Source organism: Eschscholzia californica, unplaced genomic scaffold (genome assembly GCF_041429995.1).
Source record: "Eschscholzia californica isolate CP2 unplaced genomic scaffold, dmEscCali1.0.p SCAF_3, whole genome shotgun sequence".
Lineage (NCBI taxonomy): Eukaryota > Viridiplantae > Streptophyta > Magnoliopsida > Ranunculales > Papaveraceae > Eschscholzia > Eschscholzia californica.
Window position 1 is genome coordinate 9,039,499 of NW_028238420.1, and position 27,051 is coordinate 9,066,549.

General features: G+C 38.0%; 1 protein-coding gene across 1 annotated transcript; it reads right to left on the minus strand.

The window, feature by feature from the left end:
• Positions 1–17,557: 17,557 nt before the first annotated feature.
• On the minus strand, positions 17,558–20,128 carry LOC147548214 (putative GPI-anchored protein At4g28100). Its single transcript, XM_086671439.1, has 2 exons — positions 19,263–20,128; positions 17,558–18,086 (listed from the first exon to the last, which is right to left on the minus strand). Exons 1-2 carry the CDS (start codon positions 19,965–19,967, stop codon positions 17,742–17,744), a joined length of 1,050 nt encoding a protein of 349 aa, XP_086527565.1. The 5' UTR covers positions 19,968–20,128; the 3' UTR covers positions 17,558–17,741.
• Positions 20,129–27,051: the final 6,923 nt, after the last annotated feature.

Genomic DNA, 27,051 nt, shown 5'->3' on the forward strand with positions numbered 1-27,051 from the left:
TTTGTGAAGATATCCGCTAACTGATTATCTGAACTGGTGAAGCGTGTGGCAATGACGTTGTCTTTGATCTTTTCACGAACGATGTGGCAATCTATCTCAATGTGTTTGGTACGTTCGTGGAAGACGGGGTTGTCAGCAATGTGGAGAGCAGCCCGATTATCACAGTAAACTGTCATCGGGTCAGAGTGATCAATTCCAAAGTCAAGTAATAAATACTTGAGCCATTGTAATTCACATGTAAGAATGGCTAAAGCTCGATATTCTGCTTCTGCCGAAGATTTTGCAACTGTAGGTTGTTTCTTTGATTTCCAGGAAAGAGGACTGGATCCAATCATTGTAAAATATCCTGTAGTTGATCTACGGGTTGAAGGACAACCAGCCCAATCTGAATCACAGTATCCTGTAATGTGGAGAGAGCTGTTTGCGGATAAGAAGACTCCTTTATCAAGTGTTCCTTTCAAGTATCGTAGTACGCGATGAGCAGCGTCTAGGTGTACTTGACTGGGTGTTTGCATGAATTGACTGAGGTTATTTACTGCAAAAGTTATGTCCGGTCTTGTGACCGTTAGATAAAGTAGTCGACCAATGAGACGACGGTAAATTGACGGATCGGCCAATGGTATCCCGTCGGTTGGAGAGAGTCGGAGTTTTTGTTCCATAGGGAACTCCGAAGGACGTGCAGCGGTTAGTCCAGAATCTTTTAGAATGTCAAGTGCATATTTTCGTTGACATAGAAATATGCCTTGAGAAGAACGAGATACTTCAATTCCGAGGAAGTATTGTAGGCGGCCCAAATCTTTTAAGGAGAATGCCTTGTTAAGAAATATTTTCAACTGGGAAATAGCATGATCATTATTTCCCGTGATAATTATGTCGTCTACGTAGACGAGGACATAGATTTGAGTGGAGTGAGATCTAAAAGTAAAGAGAGAATAGTCACTTTTAGACTGAGAAAAGCCCCGTTCGATGAGAACGGAGGAAAATTTTGAGAACCATTGTCGAGAGGCCTGTTTGAGGCCATAGAGAGACTTATGGAGACGACATACTTTAGACTCCCCCTGAGATGAAAAACCGGGGGGTAATTTCATGTAAACTTCTTCATGAAGATCGCCTTGAAGAAAGGCGTTATTGACATCCAATTGATGGAGAGTCCAACCTTTAATGGCGGCGAGAGAGAGAAGGACACGAACAGTAACTAATTTAGCGACTGGAGCAAAAGTATCATTGTAATCTAATCCTTCGATTTGTGTGTAGCCTTTGGCTACCAATCGTGCTTTATAGCGTTCAATGGAGCCATCGGACTTAAATTTGATTTTGTATACCCATTTACAACCGATGGGTTTCTTGCCAGGTGGTAGACTTGTAATTGTCCAAGTATTATTTTCTTCTAAGGCCGAAATTTCTTTGGCCATGGCTTCTTTCCAATGAGAGGACTTCATTGCTTGAGTGAAAGAGGTAGGTTCGGTTGTCGTTAAAACCGAAGAGAGAAATTGTTGATGAGAAGTGGAAAACGAGTTGATTGAGAAGTAATTTTCAAGTGGATATTTGATTGAACTCGTGTTGGAGCATACATAGTCCGCAAGGTGAGCTGGTGGCCGGCGATCCCTTTTGGGTCGACCGGAGTTCTCGTCGGCCGAATCTGAGGCGGGAGTGACGGTCGGTGATGGAGATGACGAAGATCCATCTGAAGGCACCGAAGAAGAAGACGCTCCTGGAACAGGGAGCTCTTCGGTGGTCTCTGCAGGCACCCCCAAAGGGGTGGTCTGTAGGGAACCCGAAGACGAAATAGCAGGGGTGTCTGTAGGCACCCCTGTGTCGTCAATCTGTCCAGATTCGACAGGAACAGCAGCGTCGTCCAAGCTGCTGTTCGTCGTCTGGACAGTGGCCTTAGGGACGTCGACCGGAAAGTTGAAAGTGCCATTGTCATCAATGGACAGATGTGGCGTTGGGTAATGGGAGGACGGTGCAACCGGAGGAGAAGATGACATCGGAAACCGATTCTCTATAAACGTTACATCTCGTGAAATAAAAATTCGTTTTGTCGAGATGTCGTAAATACGATATCCTTTCTGTCCATTAGGATAACCAAGAAATATACCGGCGGAAGAGCGGGCATCCATCTTTGTTTTGACCAAGGGAATACGGGCAAAACAAAGGCAACCAAACACACGAAGATGGGAAAGATTTGGAGGAGATCCAAGAATGATTTCATGAGGAGACTTACCTTTTAGGTTAGGTGTTGGTAACTTGTTTATCAAATAAACGGCCGTTAACACACATTCTCCCCAAAAAAGGAGAGGAAGATTCGCTTGAAGGCGTATGGAACGGGCCACTTCAAGAATGTGGCGGTGTTTTCGTTCAACCACCCCGTTTTGTTGAGGTGTGTAAGTACAACTACGTTGGTGTACGATTCCTTTATCAATGAACCAATTTTGTAAATATGTATTCATGAATTCGGATCCATTGTCCGATCTTAAGGTTTTGATCTTGCAATTGAATTGCGTGGAGACATAATAAAAAAAACTAGTGATGAATTTGCTAGCATTGGATTTGGAATCCATAAGAAAAATCCAAGTACAACGTGAAAAATCGTCGACGAGGGTTAAAAAATATCTACATCCGGAGGTAGATGGGACCGGAAAAGGTCCCCATACATCCGCATGGACTAACTCAAATATATGAGAGGAAGAAGAAGTACTAAGTGGAAAGGGTAGCCTAGTTTGTTTAGAAAGTGGACAAACATCGCACGGTACTTTATTCGATAAAAACTTAAAATTTAAACATGGAAGTTTAGAATTAAAAAATTGAAAACGACTAAAAGATGGGTGTCCCAAACGGGAATGCCATAAAAGAAAAGACTCTTGACTAGAACTATCTAAACTTGAAACCGAAAGGATGGGACGCTCCGTGCGAAGGAAGTAAAGATCATCATGAAGACTACCATGCCCAATCTCCGTCCTCGTTGTTCGGTCCTGAAAAACACACAAATTGTGGTCAAATAGGACGGTACAACGAAGTGATTTAGATATTTGAGAAATAGATAAGAGATTAAATTGAAAAGATGGAATATGAAGCACATCTTGTAAATAAAATTTATTTGAGAAATAAATTGTACCAATATGATCAACCTTGATTCGGGAACCATCCGGTAATCGAACATAGAAATCCGGAGGTGCAAGAGAATAAGAAGAAAATCGAGAAAGATTTGAACAAATATGTTTAGCGGCTCCCGAATCAATGACCCAAGGAGGATGATAAGAGGAAGAATACGTACCCGTTAAGTTGACAAGAGGATCCTTGTTGGCGCCCTTAGAATTAGTAGATGTGGGCTGTTGAGATCGTTCCAAGAGAGCAAGGACGTTTTGGTATTGTTCATTGGTTAAAGAAGTTGCTGTAGGCACCCCCATACTTTGATCTAAAACCGAGTTGGCCCTAGGGTCTTCTCGAGTGCGATTTCGATTGCGTTGGCCATAATTGGGTGGATAACCATGTATCTTATAACAAGAAGTAACGTCATGACCATGAATCTTGCAATTGTCACAAAAAGGTCTAGGTCTTTTTGTGCGTTGCCTCTCCGAACCGTTGTAACGGTTTTGATTATATTCATTGTTACCAACGGCAAGGGCAGCATTGTTGGAGTCGATATGCATAGGAGTAATGAGATTTTGTTGAACCTCTTCTTGTTTAATAAGGGAATGAATACGTAGGATTGATGGGAAGGGTTCAATCAATAGGATTTGACTCCTAATTGACGAGAATCGGTCATTAAGACCTTGGAGAAACTCCATAGCTCTATCTTGATTTGTTCGATCAATCAAGGATCTACCATGACCACATGTACAAGGCTCGGTAATTAGCAAAGAGTTGAGTTCATCTTGAAGAGCCTTGAGTTTGGTAAAGTATGTGGAAACATCGGAATTATCTTGTTTGAGACAAGAAATTGCTCTCTTTAATTGGAATATTTTGGGAGCATTGCTTTGGTGAAAACGATCATATAGATTGTGCCATATATCAAAGGCCGATTCATCATATAAGATTGAATCACGAAGAGGTGGATCAACGGAATTGATGAGCCAACTAGAGACGAGATCATTACATCGTCCCCATAATTCTAATTCCTTAGGATCGGTGGGTTTTTCAATGCTTCCATCAACGAAACCAAGTTTAGCTTTAGCCCTTAAGGCCTTAGTCATTCCTCGCGACCATGAGGAGTAATTGTCACCGGTTAGAAGCGGTGTGATGAGAATAGTAGTAGGAGAATCCGAGTGGTGAACATCAAACGGCCCACTATTGGTGTTAGGAATAATTTGAGAGATCTCCGAAGATTCGGGAGTAGTCATCTTTCAAAAAAAAAAAATTGAATTCTTTAGGCTCTTATACCATGTGAAACGATAAATACCTTTATGATTATAACTCGAGTTAAGTCGAGGTATAGAGGAGACGATCGGGTGAGAACCGAGAGGGATGATAACTTGGATAGCTCTCGGTTGAACCCGAGGAGGAAGATGATGAATGACACTCGGTTATAACCGAGGATGGTGGATTGATGCTCTCGGGTATGCCGAGAGTTTGACACTATCACTTCTCGGTTGTAACCGAGTATGGTGATGGAGATATGTGAGTAAGCCGAGAGAGGAAGATGATAGAGAAGAGTTGATCGTGAGAGAGAGAGAGATAGGTAAATACCTTCTTTATTTACACTTACAACTTAACTTTTACATTATGCATGGGACTCCTTATATAGTTTTACATTGGAGAAGTTTTAGAACTATAAAACTCTCTAAACTCTTATCTAATACAACAATCCTAATAGCACTAGGACTCCTAATAATACTAGGAATCCTTTTCCTAATCATAGACTAACCCACTCGGTTTAGCCGAGTGGAGTAGACTTCTAACACCTATCATTATTAGATTAGGTTTAATTTCATTTTGGTCTTCCACTAATTCACCAAAACTGGAGGGCTTTCAAAATGATATCCCTTTCAATTTTCGTGTAGTTTTTTGCATAACAAATTATTACTGTTCTCTTAAATTTTCAATTTGTCCTTCTGCATATCTTTTAGTCAAACTTATTTTTTTTCACATATTCACTCTTTCTTGGTAGAGTCTATGAGAGAGAGTTATATTATGAGAGCCAAAGATTCATAACAAACTTCATTGATGTCATCACCTTATCGCCATTGTCATACACAAGAGCAGTCACCATTGCCATCCATCGACGACATTATTGGTTTAGCTTCTTTTTAAGAACTTTGGAGTTCGGGATTATTGATTCAACTATTTTCAAGAAGTTTAAAGTTCAGCTTTATTAGTATAGAATCTCTTTTTCTAAGAACTATTAAGTGACATTTTATTTATTTCTTACAAGAAATCCAGTCCTTTAACCTAGAATTTGACCCAATAACTTTTAAAGGTTATTTTACTCATAATTTTGTCTATTTCAAAATTCCACATAAATAAGTGAAAACTTGAAGGTTTAAAACATTTCGAAGAGCATCTCCAATGGGACACTCTAACGAAAATTCTAAAGTCTAGTTGTCAAGTGTCAAATTAAGATTCATCTCCAATAGGACACTCTAACAAACACTCTATAAATCTTAATTGTCAAGTGTCAATAGAGATTCTCTTTCCTGAATGTCAATATAGAGACACTCTAATTTTTTTGGTCTCCAATGGAGATCTCTAAGGTCTCTATACTTAAAACACATGTCCCTCTTAAATCTAATAGATAAAAAGTAGTTGAAAAGTAAGATTTTCTATTGGTTGGAATTATAAAGTAACACTTAGAAAATCTCAAGTAGACACTCTCATTTTAGAGTTTCTATCTCTAGACACTCTATAATAAATGTGTCCACCTCATATTAGAGTGTCTAACAAAGTGTTCTATTGGAGATGGTTTTTTAACAAAAATTCCAAAAAGTCATATGTGGCACTCTAAGTGTTTGAGATTGAGTGTCCCATTGGAGATTAATAAGTTGTCAATATAGAGATACTCCAAACTTTTTTGGTCTCCAATGGAGATCTCTATATTCTCTCTACTTAATACACATGTCGCTCTTAAATTGAACAGGAAAAAAGTAGTTAAAAAAAAGGTTTCTATTGGTTCAAATCTTAGAGTGGCACTTAGAGAGTCTCAAGGAGACACTCCAGTTTTAGAGTGTCTCGTTTGAGTTTCCCTATAACAAATCCTCCCACATCATCATGGAGTGTCAAATAGAGTGTTCCATTGGAAAAGGTCTTTTAACAAAATCTCTGAATATCCTAAGTGGCACTCTAAGTGTTTCCTTGACACATAATTAATTCAAAGGACTCTACCTCAAAAATCAACTCCAACCTTGAGGAGTTTAGGCCTAAATATTGTGTATGTGTGAAACACGTGTGTAAAGTTTTTTGTGGGTGTGCGAAAAAATGTGTGTGGTCTTGTGTATGTGAGAAACACGTGTGTGAAGAGTCGACTGGGGGCTTCTTTGGGACTGAGCTGAGGCTCCCCAAGATTCCCCGCCTGGACCATAGGGATTGAGGCCCAAAATTTGAATTTTGGACCTCAACCACTGTGAGTTGGAGTTTCTCTAAAGTGCTAACCAAGTGGAATGAACATGCAGAACTATCTTGCTCTCCACCCCACAAAAATTTTGGACCTCAAGCCTCCGCCACTGTGGGGTGGAGTTGCTCTAAGGTGCTAACCAAGTGGAATGAACATGCGGAACTATCTTGCTCTCCACTCCACATAAAATTTTGGGCCTCAGCCACGGTAGGTTGGAGTTGCTCTAAGGTGCTAACCAAGTGGAATGAACATGCGCAACTATCTTGTTCTTCCCTCCACATAAATCTTCGTCCGTCCTAACAAAATAGAAAATTTAAATATTTAAAAACAGAAATCAATCAACTCTAGCTAGTTGATGTTTAGAAAACTTGTTCGATTACTCTTACTTAAAAAAGAAATGATATTTAGTGAGAACGGCTCTACAGATGTAATCCAGGGTTAGCATTTCATTAAGCTAATCTACTATACTGATCAACCTAACTAATTTTAAATACATCGAACATCGAGTTGATTTTGACCACATTGACCCATCTCGAGCCCGTGGCAATAGAATGGGAAAAGGGTTTGGTGCTCATAACAAGAAATTAAGAAATGTTATTAGCATACATCAATTACTTTAATGTTGCATTGGAATTAATTAGGTTACGTGATTGTTGGGTTGTTTTTTGTTTATTGATTCCAATGTTAAGCATGTGAAGAACATTCCTTCAATTTGGTATTTCTCACCATTCCTTCTTTTTATGATATCCATATACACAAGGACCAATTCCCCAAACAAAATTTTAGCAATTTATGAGTCCCTTATGATGTGGCCTTAGAGTGATGAAACATATTGAAGATATAGTCTTTTATATTTTGGACCACTTAAAAGTTCTCCACATAGATCTCGGATTCATGCTAAGCGACCATAACTTTATTTGAACCTTCTAGCTACAAGTTAATATACTAAACTTTGTAGCTATGATTTGAAATGCATGTATAACAAAGTGGTACAAAAAAGTATATAGTTTATTGGATATCTCATATACCTTAATATATAATGTTTTTTAGTAAAAGTACACGAGAAATACTTACATCCGCTGATTATATCCTTTCACGGTGGCCAAGTAAAAGTATGTAAATGGGGTTAGGCTTGCCTCATTCGAGTATTTCTCTTACCAGGAATGGAGATAAAAAAAAATTCCCTACACGACAAATCACAAATGAGATGACTAAGAAATATTAGACTCTATGACAACGTGGTGTATTCTTGTCAAAGCATTAAATAGTGATGAACGACCTCAAACATATAGGAAAATGGTTGTCATCTTCAATACATTAAACCAATATGCTGTTTCTATCGAGCTATCTTGAATTTGAACAATTAATGCTTGTATCTCAAAGTAATCTACAACAATAGGAGAATTCAATTCATAGTTTGACCTATATGAAGAAGACTAATGGTGTCAAAAAAAACAAACTAATGTAACTATCAAAACTGAAGTGGGTAAACTTGATGGGTAAAGTGTCCCAATTGAGAATCTAGATTGGCCAAACAATATAGAAAGAAGATCCAAGAAGAAGAAGAAAAAGGTAAAAAAGAAAGTTTTAGGGTACCCTACAAGGAAAGAACTTCCATGCACCAAATGACATTATTAGGGATAGTGGCTAAGGTACACTTAGATATGGTCTCTATCTGAGACAGGTTTAATTGGTGCCCTAGCTGTGGGACATCCAGAAATGACCTGCAGAACTCTTTCCATCCACATGATCTCTTTAAGCTTTATCAGCTTTCCCAAAGGAAAGTAATGCGTCTTATCATTTGTCAAATGGGTGGTTCTACAGGCGCCCCAGATTGCTTTGGGTGCCTTTCCCAAGCCAAAATTTCTAACCCATTCATGTGTGAATGGGGGGCGGTGAGCAATATTCTGTGGCGGCTATTGTAAAATTAATTAGCCAATCTTGGTTTGCATCCTCTTAGAAATTTGCATAGAGAAGTTAGCATCCATTCTCGGGGGAATGAGATGGGAAGTTAATCTCAATATCAAATTTTTTCAGGTTGAAAGTGATAATCAAGTAACCATCAGTCACCTTAATGATTTTAGTATAATGATCCACTGACAGTCCAAGCCTCCAAGGTTCATGTAAAGGCGACCAAAAACCTTTTCCCGTAATTCCATGGCATATGATTCTCTCATATCCCTCGCAAGAGGTACAATCTAACAGATACTCTTGGCAAAATGAGCAAGAGAACGTAATAGTAATATTATTTGAACTGTAATTCCCCATATTATTAGACATAATAAGTACTGTAATAGCTCTCTTACTTACATACAATGTTGCAACACAACAAAAAGGTTAGGATTCATGAGACAATTTACAGAGCGTGTGCATGAACTTTCTCATTTCAAGTTATATTGCCCTATTTGTATTGTACCTTTTTATCTTTTTATGAAAATCTTACTTTTTATGAACTTTCAAGAAAAGGAGCTGCGTTCTCCAAAAAAAAAAAAAGGGAGCTGCGAGTTAGGGGAGTTTTTTTTATAAGCGCCCCACTTTACCAGTGACGTAATCAGAATTTTTGCTTGAAGGGAGCCGAACTCTGAGTTATAGTAAAATACTACCCATAAATATGAAAAATTCAAATTATTCCTCAACCAAATTTTGACGTTTGACATGGCTCGTCATGATGTGCTTTCTCGGAAGTTTAATTTTGCAATATTTCATTAGAAGTCCCAGATTTTTTAAACTGCTCTACAACTCCACTCAATTGATGATGTGTTTGCTCTGCCACCTCTATATATGAATCGTCCATTAATGATTAATGGCCCAAAGAGAAGAAACATGACTGTATAAATTTCATCATAAGCCCCGAGGGGTGGTGGGGAAATGTCAAAATAACCAAGAGGAGTTAGGATGAAATATTAATTGCAAAAGTTCTATTACGATTCCAACGACGTATATAAAACAATCAAACATTAGCTGTGCACAGTGTTAGATGTCAAGATTTGTTCGTATTATTAGGTCAGGATTAAATAAAGTTTTCCGTAAGTAACAAAAAAAAAACTAACCAAACACAAAGTAAAATGGACAATTTACATACTACGGTTGAGGTTTGATTTAGGTGTCGGATATTTTGTGAGTTTGAATTTATATTCTTGAATTACTTTAGCATTGGTTTTGTTAGATGTGTGAGGGTTTGGAAGGGGGCCAATAAACCTATAGCCCAAAATTTGTTTCTCACATTCGACTCAACATGAAGAAGGTGTGTTGGCCAAGGGGGGTCGTCCCTGCTACTTTAAGTGCCCTATTTCCACAGATTTTGCTTGCATAGGAGTGTCAACAGCAATTATTTGGGGCGCCTATAAAACTTCCTATGATTCTTTTGTAATAGTTAGGGCAAGTAACACAATGGTTGTACCTTTATTGTGTTTGTGGACTGTGGTATATTACTATTTATCATACAAAGTTTGAACATATAAAAAGAAGCTCATATCTTGCAACATCAAATTCTCCTAATCCCTCCGGTCATTTGAGCTTTCGCAATGTGTTCAACTAGCCAATTGGGAAGTTCTATAGCCGCCCGTTTAGGCAAAAGTGCATGCTTTTCTCATGCACGGGCAAAGCGATTCCGAGGCTGTGGCCAGAAATTTTGTAGGCATCTCTGATTTGGCTAGAGAAACTTTTGAATGCTTTTATCTTAAGGTCAAAGATACTTCCAAGCATCTCTGACTCAATCTCATGGGACTCTCAGGTGAGGTAGGCGCATACCTCGATGCACGGAGGCCATATTAACCAGGAGTTTGAACTCTAAAACACTTGTCTATGTGTATGCTCAAAAGACGGGTGCCTATAGAATATAACTAGATGTTTTGCCAAGATATGCTAGTTATAGTCTAGAAGCTTTTAGGTCAAATACCTGCAAGAATAGTGAATCAATTTTTGTTCATTTTAGGGAAGTTGGATGGGCCAGACCTGAGGTCAGTAAGCACACCTTCATCCGAAGTAGGCCAGTTCTCTGATCCCAGTTTTGAGGTTGAGGCTAGAGGAAAGATAGTGCCTATAAGACTTATTCGTCTCATTGAACTAGTTTTAGTCCCCATCATGGCCCATGTTGCCAAGGAAATTGTATATACAATTGTGGTTTTAGCCACCTACCCTCATGGCTATTCCCACTTAAACCTGTTTTTACCTACCCTCGTTCACTCTCACATGTCATCTACACACACATTTCATTTCGTCGGAAAAATTTACTGGCTAATAGTGCCTCATAAATAAATAAACCGCGCTCTCACGATATGTTTGTTTGTCTCTCTAATAGGTTTGCCCTCTCTCTCTGTAGATAACGTTCCCTTTCTCTGTAGAGAGAAATTGAATGCTCATCACATTACGCGTCTGGAGAGAGAAAGAATGGCTGCTAGAAGAGAGAAAATGTCTTGCTGATAGCTTGAGAAAGAGAGGCATGAGGAGGATTTCTTTAATCGAAAATGGATGATCTGTTTAGTCCCTTGACCTCCCTCTTTAGTGTCAGAGAGGTTGCCTTTCTTTTTGAATGGGGTGATTCACCCGTTGCTACAGGATCAGTAATGTATATTCATATTCACGGAGGTAAGATGTTGGCAGCGGCCTCTAGTTATCCGATACGATAAGACAGGATGGCTTGATGTCTGGGATGAGGACTTGTGGGATGAGCTACTAATTGATAGTCTAATGTTGCCTATATTTATGTTGTCATGGACCTCGAAAATCAGTTGGGTCTGACCCAACGATTGACTAGTTGTGTGCTTTGATAATACCTAAGCCCACCTATCTTAGAGTTTTAGTGGGGTTGTTGAGCGGATTAGGGCCCATACACCACTTACCAAACATTTTGGTAACTAAAAATGTCATTTTGCTTAAAGTTCTTTTAGTGGGGTTCTCTTCTGTCTAATACTTTATCTACATTTTGAGAAAAGACTTGTCAAACTAGGATATCAATTCTCCACTTAGTTGTTTCAACAAAAAAAAAAAATCTCCACTTACTTGTTATAAGGTAGAAGACTTGACTGGTGGTTGTTATAACAATCCTAACAACAAAATAGTTGTAGCTGTTTTTCTAGTGTCTCTTACCATATATAGTTGTAATTTTTTTTTTTTGGAGAAGAACTTCATTGATGATAATAAGATAACGGCTACAAAATGAAGTTAAGACAAAAGACCAAAACATCGGACCCTTACAGAGTTGGGGACTGAACAAGAAAAACATCAGAATGCACTACAACATGAATGGATATATTTTTCAATATACTTGATGCTTCTTAAAAATGTTTGTGATGTTTTTGTCAATAAGATCTATTTTTCAACAATCTTATTGTTCCGTAAAAATTGTTGTTTGCTCCATAAAAAATTTTGCTTGCTTTTGATGAAGTGTTGTTTGTTTTCTACAAACTATTGCATTTCTAGACAATTAGATATGTTATTGGTTATGTTCGTTTTTTCAGAATTAATTCTTATTTGGCCCCCTACTTTGTGACCAGCTTCCTTTATGGCCCCCTATTTGCTGTTAATTCAAATATGGCCTCCCTATTTTGAAGTAAATGTCCTAACTTCCCTTTCTATATTTATTTTTTCAAAATAAAATCAAAAAGAAAACTTCAATTCCAGCTCATTTCCCTCTCCCCCGCACATATCTCTCCACGTCACCTCTCTCTCTTTCCAACTCACCTCTCTATCTCTCTCCAACTCACCTCATTTTCCGGCCGGGGACCTTCGTCGGAGAAGAGATGAGTTGGTGAGAGAGAGAGAGGTGAGTTGGAGAGAGAGAGGTGAGTTGGAGAGAGAGGTGACGTGGGGAGATATGTGTGGGGGATAGGGAAATGAGGTGGAATTGAAGTTTTCTTTTTTATTTTATTTTGAGAAAAATAAAGGGTTAATTCCGTTTTGGCCCTCGATTTGTGACCAACTCGCCATTTTGGCCCCTATAAGTGTCCGACGGTTCGTTTTTCCCCAAAAATTTCCTAATTGGCCCCAAATTGCTTTCAACCTCCCAATTCTACCCCCATGACATTCTGTAATTTCTTTTTTTTCTTTTTCTTTGTTCACCTCATCTAACAATTACCACATCACCTCTGTCCACCTCACCCTTCTTCTCCAGCGAAAGGTTGCCGGCCAGAATAAAAAATTTCGACCGGCCACCTTTACAAAAAAAAAATTCTCCCTTCTATCTCTCTTCTCCTTCTTTCTCTCTCTTCTCCTTCTTTTTCTCTCTTCCTCTCCTTCTTTACTTTCTCTCTCTACCAAGTCCGGCGAAGGGGAGGATCCCCGTCGCCAGACGTCTGGATCTGGAACTACAGATCCAGACGAATCTAGGGTTCCCTTTCCAGATTCGTCTGGATCTGGAAACCAGACCTTCACGTCCTGGTTTCCAGGCCTTCAAAGTCTGGTTTCTAGACCGTGAAGGTCTGGAAACCAGACATCCGGCGAAGGGGATCCTCCCCTTCGCCGAACTTGTTATAGAGAGAGAGAGTGTAAAGAAGAAGAGGAAGAGAGAGAAAGAAGAAGAGGAAGAGAGAGAGAAGAAGAGAGAGAAAGGGTGAAATTTTTTTCTTGTAAAGGTTGCGGCCGGAATTTTTTATGGGTTAATTCCGTTTTGACCCCCGATTTGTGACCAACTCGCCGTTTTATCCCCCATAAGTGTCCGGCAGTTCGTTTTGGCCCCAAAATTAAATTTTCGGGCAGTGGTGACATTATCATGGCATAAGTAATAATTTCCTATATCCAAAATACCCTTTGATCAAATCAAAAGTTGATCCTGAGTTGTCACATCTAGTTATTTAATACCTTATTTTTTATCTTCCCAAGACTTTTACTTTCTTCTCCATTAACTTTAGCAGTCAATACTCAACTCCCTCCATTAACTTCTTCATCTTTCTAAACTTCTTTTTTCACCAACAATAAAACTTTCTTTAAAGCTTTCTTAGCTTCAACTTCCATTAAAGCTTTCTTAGCTTCATCTTTCTAAACTTCTTTTTTCACCAACAATAAAACTTCCATTAAAGCTTTCTTAGCTTCAACTTCCATTAAAGTTTTTTTAGCTTCATTGATGGGTCATGAAAATGTCCCATCAGAGTCGTTTAAATTAGTCGAGTTAGTTCGTTTCGAGTCTTTATTTTAATAAAATGGTTGATTTTCTTGATTAAGTGTCTTTTGCAGAGTTAGGTGTGAAACCGGTTAGAAAAGGATACAAAGGGTATTTTGGTCATTTAGAGTCAAAGATATTTTGGTAATTTGGCCAAGTTCAGTGCATGGGTGAAAAGTAGAGGTCGAGACGAGTCCGTAGGAGAAAACGGAAGTCAAATCGGAGTCCGGACGAAGGAATAAACCAAGGTCAAAGTCAGGTCAACATTTGGTCAACATTTGGTCAGCATTCGGTACAATGTCGGGCAAGTTTCTGGCCCGCGGTATGCTTAGGGACACGTGTCGTAGATCGCAGGTCGGAGCATCGAAATCCCGTCTTTCCGCTGGACATCGAAGTGGCCCTTATAAGCCTGATTCAGTGTAGCGCGTCGCAGCTTGCTCCAGTAGTCCCGCCCCCACGTTATAATCTTGGCCGCAACCTCCCGCGTCATCAAGATCGGACGGCTCCTGTGCATCCCGTGTTTTATTGATTATCCCGTGCACCCGAAGCAGTTTAAGTTCCGTGCTCCGAGACACGTGGCCTTGTATCGTCACTCCAGATCCGTGCGCGTGAGAATCGACGGCTGCTGTTCCTTCCGCAACTTAACACCATGATTCCGGCCACACCAAATCAAACCGAAATCCAACATTAAACCCTAGCCGCCAGCCTAACTAGGGTTTTGCCCTTTTAAACCCTCTTATTACCCTTTTAGCCCTCAGCTTTCCATTTTTTTACCAATTTTAACCCCAACTCAACCCTAATCCTATATAAACACTTTTAGAAGACCAACCAACCTCTCCCTTCTTAGCCCCTCTTTCCTCCTTCTTGTAGTTGTAAAACCCTAAGCCTTCCTTTCCCCTCTTAGCCTCTCTTAGCCTCATTTTCTCTCTACCTCTTCTCAACTAAAAACCCTAGCCACCATTCTTTTCTTCTACTTTCTCTACCACCTTCATCTTTTCTCTACATTTTCTTTCTACTCTAATTTCTTCTTCTAACCTTCTAATTTCTCCATACCTTCTTCTCTAAATCTCTTCTTCTTCTATCTCTCTTCTAAATTTCTCTTCTTTTATCTTCTATTAAGCTATTATTTGGAGATTTGGGTAATATTCTTGAGACACTTTGAGCTTAAATTGGACATCAAAATGGAGATACATGGGAATATGGATTGTGAACATTCTTGGTGATTTCTTTCCATTAATCTTTTGTAATTCTATTTATTTTATGAATTCAATGAATATTATTTTAGATTCCATGAGTAGCTAAATTTTGTATCTAGATTGTAGAGGAAACCCATATTTGGGCTTATTTTGAGATATGTTATAGATCAATGAATCCTTATTTTGAGTTTCAATGCCTATTGATTGTCATTTCATGTTGATTCTATAACCTTATTATCATTCATGTATTATAATTAGATATTTCATGCTTTTATTGATTTATTAGATGAGATATGCCTTTTAGATCTTGAATGATAGTGTAGGAAATTAGTTTTATATGATAGTCAATCATACATTCTTGATTTTGAATTGTGTTATTAAAGAATATATTCCGAAATCTAAATAATTTATTATGTTAGATTTTGAGGTATACATGAGAAAAGGGATTTGTTAATTAATGCATGTTTTAAATAGTCCATTTATGTGGTGAAATCGAAAACCCTAGATTCTTCTTCTCACCTTGATTTCATTCTTATTAGTCTATTAGTATTGCTTTCTTTTTTTTCATAGTAGTTTCCAAATCAAATCAAAAGTTTGAAAGGGGGTTTAATTCAAGATTTAGGTAAAATAGCTTGTCCTTTGGAACGAAACTCGACTTATTAGAAATACTATAACTTGACCCCTACACTTAGGGAATAGACTTATTTTTAGGCCTATCATTCATCTTCCATTAAAGCTTTCTTTTTTCATCTTCATTTTTATAAGTCTTTCTTAGCTTCATCTTTCTAAACTTCTTTTTTCACCACCAATAAAACTTCCATTAAAGCTTTCTTAGTTGGATTTAAACAACTTAGTTCCTGGAAAATGATTGATTGGATACTATTAGGGTTGATCTCAAGAATGAAAAATCTAATAAGTGTTTGGATCAGTTATTATGAGTCAACAACTCAAAGTTTCTGTTTCTTGCTCAAATCTCTTCAACCTAAAAATCCTCATTTCCACTCAAAATCATTTGAATATTTTGTGAAAGATTTTCATGTTTGTGAAGTTTTATGGATCAACTCAAGGAAGTAGAGAGATTCATAGGATTTCTTTGATGAACTTTGCTACAGATTAATGAAGGAGAAAAGAAAATCTGGAAATGGAGAAAAAGGTGTCTTGGGGGAAAGAAATGTACTTAATAATTAGGGTTAATTGATTTCACAACTCGGAATCAACTTTTGATTTGGTCAGAGGGGTATTTTGGGTATATGAAATTATTGCTTATGCCATGATGATGTCACCACTGTCCGAAAATTTGATTTTGGGGCCAAAACGAACTGTCGGACACTTATGAGAGCCAAAACGGCGAGTTGGTCACAAATCGGGGGCCAAAACGGACTTAACCCATTTCTTATTCCGGTCGGCAACCTTTCGCCAGAGAAGAGGCGTGAGGTGGACAGAGGTGATGTGGTAATTGTTAGATGAGGTGGACAAAGAAAAAGAAAAAAAACGATTACAGAAATGCCATGGGGGTAGAATTGGGAGGTTGAAAAAAATTTGGGGCCAATTAGGAAATTTTAGAGGCCAACACGAACTGTTGGACACTTATAGGGGCCAAAACAGCGAGTTGGTCACAAATCAGGGGCCAAAACGGAATTAACCCAAAAATAAATATAGAAAGGGCATTTAGGACATGTACTTCAAAATAAGGGGTCATATTTGAATTTATAAAAATAAGGGGCCATAAAAGAAGCTGGTCACAAAGTAGGGGGCCAAATAGGAATTAACTCTTTTTTTTAACTATTCTCATCTTGATTGATTATTGTTTATATATGTTTTATCTATTTTTATATACTCGATGTTTTTTAAATATGTTTGTGATGTTTTTAGTGATGTTTTTTTATTTGTTTTGCTCAATGCAGTATTGTTGCTTGATCGTTGTAAATGTCATTTCCTTTCTACAAACTGTTGTTTGCTTTCTACAACAATTGGTCTCATCTAGAAAATCATATATATTCTGAGTGATAATGATGTTTTTTAATCTGTTTTGGCCATGTTTGATGATATATTTTTATCTGTTTTGATTTGTTTTTATATATGTTTGATGTTTTTTTTAAATGTTTGTGATGTTTTTATCTGTTTTTCTCGTTACAAACTGTTGTATGCTCTACGCAGACTATTTTGTCAATGGGACAAACAGATTACCTAGGAAAAGAATGAAGAGGTAAAACAAAAACCAATGAACAATCAGCGAGTTGTTCAAGACAACCAAGTGTTTTTTCAAGACAAAGCACAATTTTTTCAAGACAAACAACAATTTGTTAAAAGACAAAATAACAGTTAGTTCAGGACAATTTAGCAACTTGTTCAAATCATACAAAATCGAACAGTAACCACATGTATATATATACTTAGTTCATTAATCATATTGTAATTTGTTTGCCAGAACTAAAATCGAGAGAGAAATCACACTTTTGGGGTTGAAGAAGATTGAAGATGAAGTAACTGGTATTTATATGCAGGACTCGGTGGCTATTTTAGAATTTCTTATTTCTTTCTACCTGATTTCCGCCCCAATGGCTTTTTTTCACCATTATGAATAACGGATCGATATTTTCGTCATTACCAATCATTTTTTGGCCCAGTCTGTCATCGCCCTTTGTTTTTAGCGATATTTTTGAGGATTACAATTTTTTTTTATGAAAGGGATTACAATAGTTAGAAGAAAAGAAAAGCAGAAAGGATCACAGCAACCGTTATATTTTATGTTAAAACAACAATACCACACCCATTAGAAGAGGACCCCCGAAAAAAGTTGTCATGATCCTTTTACTCTCAACACGAAAACAAAAAAAAACTGTCCATCCAAAAATTAGAAAAGATAACAAAACGAAAAATAAAAATAAAAAGAAAAGTTAACTTACAGAACGAGTAAAATGGCAAAAACAATATAGAAAAGAAGTAGGAGGGTTGTGAGAGTCGTAGGAGATTGAACGATGATAGATGAAGATTTATCGTTGATCTCAGCAGAATCAACGGCTAATGGAAGCCCTTCCCTTGTAAGAGAACATGAAGGAGGATCAGAGCCATTTGTGCTCGTCATTAAAGCTCTTAGGACTAATGTAACTGCAGGCATGTAAGTTGTTCTATTCTTATCAAGTAGCCATGTCAAACCCATCAACTCGCATTCTCGACCGTGGATTTTGTTCTTCCTGTCCGATGATCGACTCTTATTACTCACTCCATTTTTCTCATCATTATTAAGCTGTAAGAAAATAAAAATATAAAATATTAGCAATTATTTAATGTGTTTACCGAACATTGACTCATTGTTCGGCCATTGTCTAGACTCCCCTCCTAGATCTTGGAGGGAATGCACATCCAATTGACTATGTCCCAAGAGTAAAGCTGCTAGTTTTTCAGTTACTTAGCTGCCATGATGGAGAAAAGCCCCAAAACGGAAGAAGCCTAACATGTTTCGTCGTCTCAACCTAAAAATGCTCAAAATCCCACAGTACCCTTTCAACCACTAGATTTTAGTAGGTCTGGCTAGGGCACGAGGACTTACCCTGAGAGTCTGTTGCCCATTTGGCTCGTCGATAAGAAGGCATAGGTAGACAACAGGCACCAAAATATTGGAAAGTATCGGATCCAAGCCCTGATATCCCTAATAGACAGAGAATTAAAGTGTCCGCCTGACCCAATTCCCGCCCGAGCTGACATGAACTTTTAGGATCGAAACATGTGAATATCGAAAGGGAAGTTATATAGGCACACAAGCTTTTTACCATTCCCACACACATGGACCAAGTTGATAAATGCACACCATGATTGACTTCCGACAGATAGAGAAACTACTCTGCCAACGACATATTTCTCGCCACCACTATCACTAGTGAGAGATAATGCTGGCAATGGTGGTGGTTGTCAGTGACGGAGATGGCCATGGTAGGGGTGAAGGCAGAGGCGTTGTCGACCTTCCATCATCTTTTTTTATTCCATTATGTGCGTACTAGTAATGTGCACTTCTATGAATCTAAATGTGAACTTGGGTAGTTTCATTATTTATGTGTCCGCCAAGTAAAAATCATATGTACTCAGCTGGTAACACTCTCTATGTCGAAAACTAGACTTCGCGTAGTAGTTTAGTATCTAGTGCTAACACAATCACTAAGTTGGCCCTATATGTACCGGGAGATGCTAGAGTGTCCAGCTCAGTGCCCAAAAGGGTGCCCAGCTGACGTGGAATTCACTAAAACACAAAGTTTTTTTCAAAGTTTGACTAAGGTGGGGACCGCTTTTATTTTGTTTCTAAATGAGAAAATTTGAGTATTTTACTGACATTCTAGCTGGGCACTCTATCATTTCCCATATGTACCAAGGTCTGTGAGTGTAAAACTTTACCAACTTGAAGAATGAGAGATGAAATAAACGGACTTACCTGGTAAAGCCTATTCAAGCATTTAGAACACCTAGAAACACTTGAATAACTTCCTCCTTCTCCACCATTATCATTACTGTTGTAACAATCTTTCTCAAGTCTTGTAACACTCTTATCTCCAACCAACTTTCCCTTCTCAGTATGTGACATCGAAAACGCTTCATTACAACTTAAAGAAGGTAACCTAATCCCACAATAACAAAACACCAAATCACAACTCTCATTTGCTTTTCTCAACTCAATCCCTTTCCCCTTCAATGCTTTCACTAAACTACCCACACAAATCTCGGAATCATCAGGCATAATGGGTAGATCATGAGAAGATGATTGAATCATTCTTCCTGCTCTTGTTAAAGCTATACTTGAAAAAACAGAGTAAACCCAAGCTCCTAATACAGGGCAACATTTTGATTTTGATAAATGACCCACTTTGTTATTTCCATCACAAGCTTGGTTAATATCTTCAAAGAGTTCTTCAGGCAAGTCTAAAGGGCATCCGGCGAGGTTGGATTGTTCAGGGGAAGCTGGGATTGTGGTTGGTATTGTTGAGGTTGGAAGGAAGGATTGTATACGGGCAGGGTCTGGTTGAGGAAGGTTGTTTACTGGTTGATGAGAAGTACTAAGGGTTGGATGATGGAGGAATAAGATCAATGTTAGAAATATTATTAAGGGAGAGATTCCAATTTGAAGATGAAGGAAGGACATTTCTCTCTTAATTTACTTTCCCTTTCAGTTTTAATTTCCTGAGTTTTTGTTGGGTTTTAGAGAGAGAGAGAGAGGGAAGCAGAATTACAGAGAGAGACTGGTGAGAGATAGTGGAGGGTGGTGGGAGTTGCTTTATAAAGCAGAGATAGTTGGCGTAGCCCAATAAAGGTGGTGGTATGAATAGCAGATTTTACCAGTGATGAACTTGAAAGTTTTAATTCCAGTTAAGCCCTAAATTTATGACAAACTTGAAAATTTGGACCTTATGTTTGTCCAACATACAAAAACACCTCCCAAGACGGCAAGACTTATTATTCGTCAGTTAACTTGAACTCTTCATTTTCTCCTTCATATAATTGCATCAATAAAAGGGAAATGATAGAGTGACTTAGAAATTGGTACTTAGAGGGTGACATATTTCCTCATTTAGACACAAAAGCGGTCCCCACTATAGTCAAACTTTGAAAAAACCTTGTCTTTTAGTGATTCCACATCAGCTGGGCATTAAAATGCCCAAAAATCTGGGCACTCTAGCATCTCCCTCAATAAAATACACTTTCAATATTTTCAATCAGTTACATTAAAACCTTCATATATATACTTTTGCATAAATTTTTATTGGATTAATTGTGCTTTAGTCCCAATTTTTACCAACTCACCATTTTGGGCACAATTAGTGTTCGGTAGTATATTTGGGCCCTTAAGAGCCAAAAAGTTACTACTTTCTTTGGGAATATCATTGAGTGCCAATACAGAATTAATCTCCAAAGAAATTGACGCAGCACGAAGAACAAGCTTAGCAACGTAAGCTTGAAGATAATGAAACTTACCAGCGTAAGTTTTGAATTGATAGAATTCTGGAGTCCACCAGAGAAAATAGAGTAGAAACTCAAATGATAATATTGATAAAATGATAGAATACCCATTACAACTTACTAAGACTGCTTATATAGCATCAAAGACACCTAGGGACTACTAGAAAGCAATAAATAACCTAGGGAACTAACAAATAAAACAGAAAACATGAAAAAATAAATTCAGACTTTTGTATTTGGACAACTAAAACAAAACCTTTCCAACTTCTATTGTTGTCCTACATCAGTCCCTTCCACTTCAAAAGAACTCGTCCTCGAGTTATCTTCAGGATATATCAGCTCATCTTCTTTGTACTCATATAAGTCAGCCACATTAAACGTATTCGAAATCTCCATTGTATCCGGCAAATCAATAACATAAGCATTGTTATTGATACGCTTAAGAACTTTAAAGGGACCATACTTCCGAGGTTTGAGCTTGTTATACGTGCCAGCGGGAAAACGCTCTTTTCTTAAGAACACCATAACTGAATCTCCTTCCTGAAATACTTTCTCTCTACGATGTTTATCTGCTGCAGTCTTATACCTAGCATTATTCTGCTCAAGTCGTCGTTTCACTTCCTCACGAACAGCCACCACATCTTTTGCCATGTTCTCAGCAGCAACATTATGACCAGGACCCTTAGGAAGTTTCACCAAATCTACCACATGATGAGGTACGGCAGTGTAAACAACTGAAAATGGTGATTTACTTGTTGCACTATGGACAACATTGTTGTATGCGAATTCCATTTGAGGCAGGGCATAATCCCATTGCTTGGGGGTGTTCCCACAAATACTTCGAACCATGTTGCCAAGGGTTCTATTTGTAACTTCAGTTTGCCCATCAGTTTGAGGATGTGCGGTAGTACTTCGATTTAACGATGTTCCAAACAGCTTCCATAAGGTAATCCAAAAATGACTCATGAACTTTGTGTCTCGATCTGAAGTGATGGACTTAGGAACTCCATGTAGGCGTACAACTTCTCTGAAAAACAACTTGGCTATGTTTGACGCGTCAGCAGTTTTTTTACAAGCAATAAAATGAGCCATTTTTGAAAACCTATCAACGACGACAAATACAGAATCTACTCCCCTTTGAGTCCGAGGAAGCCCGAGCACAAAATCCATAGCGAGATCCTGCCAAATGTCGTTAGGAACAGGTAACGGCATGTAAAGTCCAGTGTTTTGAACTTGTCCTTTCGAAACTTGACAAGTGTAACATTTTCGAACAATTTTTCCCGCATCTCTTTTCAATTGCGGCCAGATATACCTTTCTTCTAGACTTGCAATAGTCTTATCTCTTCCTAGATGAGCACTTAATCCTCCTCCATGTAAATCTCGAATAAGTTTTTCCCGTAAAGAAGAAACAGGAATACATAAACGATTACCTTTAAATAAGAATCCGTCATTGATAAAGTAATCTGCAGTTGGTTCTTGATTGGTGCACTTTTCCCAGATTTGCTGAAAATCATCATCGGCTTCGTACAAGTCTTTTAAACAATCGAACCCTACAATTTTTTGAGAAAGAGTTAATAACAAAGAAGCTCGTCTACTCAAAGCATCAGCAACTCGGTTTTGAGCCCCAGCTTTGTGTTTGATCACAAAAGGAAACTTTTGCAAGAAAGTTACCCATCTAATATGCATTTTATTAACATGTTTCTGATTGTTAATAAACTTCAAAGCTTGATGATCGGTAAATAAAACGAACTCTTTCTGAATAAGATAGTGCTCCCATTGCTTCAAAGCTCGAACAATTGCATAAAATTCTTGGTCATATGTACTCCATTTCTGACGCGCTTCACTCAGCTTTTCAGAAAAGAAAGCGAGGGGTTTCTTTTCTTGAGAAAGGACAGCACCAACGCCAACTCCACTTGCATCACATTCCACTTCAAATACCTTATCAAAATCCGGAAGAGCTAATACCGGAGCAGTAGAAAGTTTTTCCTTGATTAAAGAAAAACTTTCTTCTTGTTCTTCACCCCAATTAAACTTCCCCTTTTTTAAACATTCAGTAATAGGTGCTGTGATAGAACTAAAATTTCGAACAAATCGTCGATAGAAAGTTGCCAAACCATGAAAACTCCTCACATCAGAAACTGTTTTGGAAGTAGGCCATTCACAAATGACTTTGGTCTTCTCATCATCCACCTGTATTCCTTCTTCACCAATCACAAATCCTAGAAATAATAATTTATTCGTGCAGAATACGCATTTCTTGAGATTTAAGTACAACTGATTTTCCTTTAGCAAGTTCATCACGTTCTTCACATGAGTTAGGTGTTCATCTTTGGTCTTGCTATAGATTAAGATGTCATCAAAATAAACCACAACAAAAAGACCAATAAATGGACGAAATACCTGATTCATAAGCCTCATGAACGTGCTCGGAGCATTGGATAACCCGAATGGCATTACTAACCATTCAAATAAATCATCTTTACTTTTGAAAGCAGTTTTCCATTCATCTCCTGGTCTTATCCGAATCTGATGATAACCACTACGAAGATCGATTTTAGAAAACACTTTAGATCCATTAAGCATATCCAACATATCATCCAATCGAGGTATAGGAAATCTGTATTTGATGGTAATTCGGTTGATGGCTCGGCTGTCCACACACATACGCCATGCCTTCTTATCTTTGTCCTTCTTGGGAACTAGGAGAGCCGGAACAGCACAAGGACTCATGCTTTCCCTAATGAAGCCTTTCTCTAACAAATCCTCAATTTGTTCTCTTAAAATTTCGTTTTCAGTGGGATTCATTCGATAGTGTGGAAGGTTTGGTAAGCTGGCTCCTGGTATGAAATCAATCTGATGTTGGATGTCTCTCATAGGAGGAAGCTTATTAGGTAGCTCGTCAGAAACTATTTCCTGAAATTCTGCCAAGAGCTCTTGAATTTCAGAAGGAACAGTTTCTTCTATTTCAGTTGTTAACAATCCCTTTATTACAACGGGACAGAAATAATCTGCTTCTTCAATGCCTTGTTGTATCTCCTGTTTATTACTAATGAGAGTTAGAAAGTTCGTTTTCTTAACCTTTGGTGGTATAGAAAATGAAACAGGAGCCATGGCAATTTTTCGATTATGCCAGTTGAATAAGATCACATTGTCTCGCCCTTTGAAAGTAGAATCAACATCAAACTGCCAAGGTCTTCCTAGCAATATATGGCAAGCATCCATATCAATAATATCACATATTACTTCATCTTTGTAATGCTTTCCAATCGAAAGAGGGACTCGGCAAATCTCAGAAACACGAACTGAAGGCCCCTTCTTTACCCAGCCAAGAGAGTATGGGTTAGTATGTGTTTCTGTAGGTAATTGTAGTCTTTCCACCACCTTTCTGTCTATGAAATTCTCACAACTTCCATTGTCGACAATGACTTCACAAACCTTGCCATTAATGGAACAATTTGAGCGGAAGATACTATGACGCTGGTTGGTCTCCTTTGGAGCTAAGAGAACTCGTTGTAAGACTAAGTTGAGCCGATCTAATCCTTCTTCCATTGCAAATTCTGCATTTTCATAGTCATCATTATCATTTTCATCTGCATCATATTCTTCTTCTTCTTCATTCCCATCTGCTTCTAATAGATTGACTCTTCGCCGTTCAGGACAGTTGTTCGACCGATGACCAGGTTTGTTACACCTGTAACAAATATTAATTGTGGGCTTTGCATATGGATTTCCCTTTGATGTTTGAGTTCTGATTTGTTCTTTGTGTACAGTCTTACTAGGCCCTTCCTTTTGTGCTCGAGAAGAAAAATTGGAAACGTTAGAGTCTCCGCTAGTTGGTTGCATAAACTTCCGTCTTTCTGCATTCTGATTATAAGTTTCTGATTGCTCCGTAAAATTCCTCCGAAAAGGGATTTGGCATTTTTCCTTATCTAACATCTCAGCCTTCAAAGCCATATTAATAGCTTCTTGTAAGTTCCACAAATTTTGCAATCCAATCATCTCTTGTATAGAAGATGTTAACCCATTTACATACCTGGCGACCCTTTGGTTTTCTGTTTCAGTCAAATGATTACGTTCTGAAAGTTGCATAAACTCATCTGTGTAATCAGTCACGGACTTGTTCCCTTGAACACAACTAAGGTACATTCGGTATAGAAGTTGCTCATAATCCGCGGGTAAGAACCGACCCATTAATAGTTGTTTCATTTTCCTCCAAGTACGAACCTTTTGCTTTCCTTGTCTTAGCCGATTGTTCTGCAATTGATCCCACCAAACAGCAGCAGTCTGTTTGAGACGAAAAACGACCATTTTAACCATTTTTACTTCAGGAACTTCCATCACATCGAAGAACCTTTCAACCTCCATTAACCAATCTAAAAAGTCCTCAATCTTAAGATTTCCAGAAAAAATTGGAATATCAGCTTTAATCCGGAAATCATCAAACTGATTTCTATTGTAGTGCTGGTTGTTTTGATTCTGATTAGGCAATGTGTCTTTGACTTCCTCTTCTGAGTCAGAATCAGTATTTGTGGTACGATTTCTTTGTTCATTTCTTTCTTCGATATTTCTTCTTTGATTGACCACCATTTGCTGCAATAATTCTCTAATCTCCCCAACTTGAGTTGTTAACGCATCAATACGAGTATTTTGAGCATCCAAATCTGCTTGTGTAACATTCAAACTGGTTCTTGGATCAACCATGGTTGTAATCAGAAATAAAAGAGGGGAGAAACCCGCTCTGATACCAATTGACGCAGCACGAAGAACAAGCTTAGCAACGTAAGCTTGAAGATAAAGAAACTTACCAGCGTAAGTTTTGAATTGATAGAATTCTGGAGTCCACCAGAGAAAATAGAGTAGAAACTCAAATGATAATATTGATAAAATGATAGAATACCCATTACAACTTACTAAGACTGCTTATATAGCATCAAAGACACCTAGGGACTACTAGAAAGAAATAAATAACCTAGGGAACTAACAAATAAAACAGAAAACATGAAAACATAAATTCAGACTTTTGTATTTGGACAACTAAAACACAACCTTTCCAACTTCTATTGTTGTCCTACATCAGAAATTTACAAACATAAAAACCACATCATCTACTTAACGCCCTTCCACTTCATCACATATCTCCTCCACCTCACCTTTCTTCCGATGAAGGTTGGCAGCCTACCACTTATGTTGACAACCTTCAAACGTACATTCTTTTCTTCCTCCTCTTTTTTCTCTTTCTTCTTCTTCTTCTTCTTTTATTCTTTTATCCCTCTCTTCACTCCCACTCTACTAACTCAAACAAAGAGGGATCTTCCCCTTCGCTGGAGATAGGAGAGAGTAGAGAGGGAGGGAGAGAGAAGAGAAGTGAATCTGAAACCAATTAGAGAATTTTTAATGGTTGTTTTGGCGGTTTTGAATCAAGTGTTTGGAATCATGGTCGTTCTCTCCCTAACTCCTCATCATAGATCAATTTGAAATCAAGGCTCTTTCCATGGTGGTTTTACTCTCTTTCTCTCTCTAAAACAAAGTTATTTCTCCCTCTAACTCCTCATTGTAGATGATAATGATGGATTTGGAAACAAGGTTGTTCAATGATAGTGTGATGATGGTGATGTGAAGGAGAAGAAGAAGAGACAATGAAGGTACAGAATAAGAGTTGAAGAAAAAGAGAAGAAAAAAAGGGTTGGGGCAGGACGGATCCAGAATTTCCACTCAGGAAATGCAGATTTATATACCTAAATAATTGTTTTTGCAAACACAATTCGTTAAATTATATCAATACATCAACGGTTACAAATGATATTGCCCTCTACGAGAGTTAGTGTTTTGAAATGTTCGCATAATTCTCTTTGTCAATTTCATTAAAAACATCTTTTTCAATAAAGACTACTAAACTATCATTCAACCATGGAATTGCTAATCTCAACTTGGGGGAGGACTAGGTACCTTCCCAATAGACATCCAGGTCAGACTGGGTGCTTACAGACACCCGAGGGGAATAACAAGTCGATAAGGTGCCTTTAACTGCTCCCTAACAAAATTTACTCAGAAAACCTATAAAGAATCACAAAGTTGCTTTAGTTATAGGTATCGTTTGGCAATCAAAAGTATAAGTACTTTTGCTTATAGTAGAAGTTCTTTTACTTTAAAAAGGTAAAAAAGTTTCAAAAACATATTTGGCAAAAATTTTACTTATAGGTAAAAAAGTAAAAAATCCAATTTACTTTTGATAGTTTTGTTTTTCTTTTACTCGTAAAGTTACTAGATTC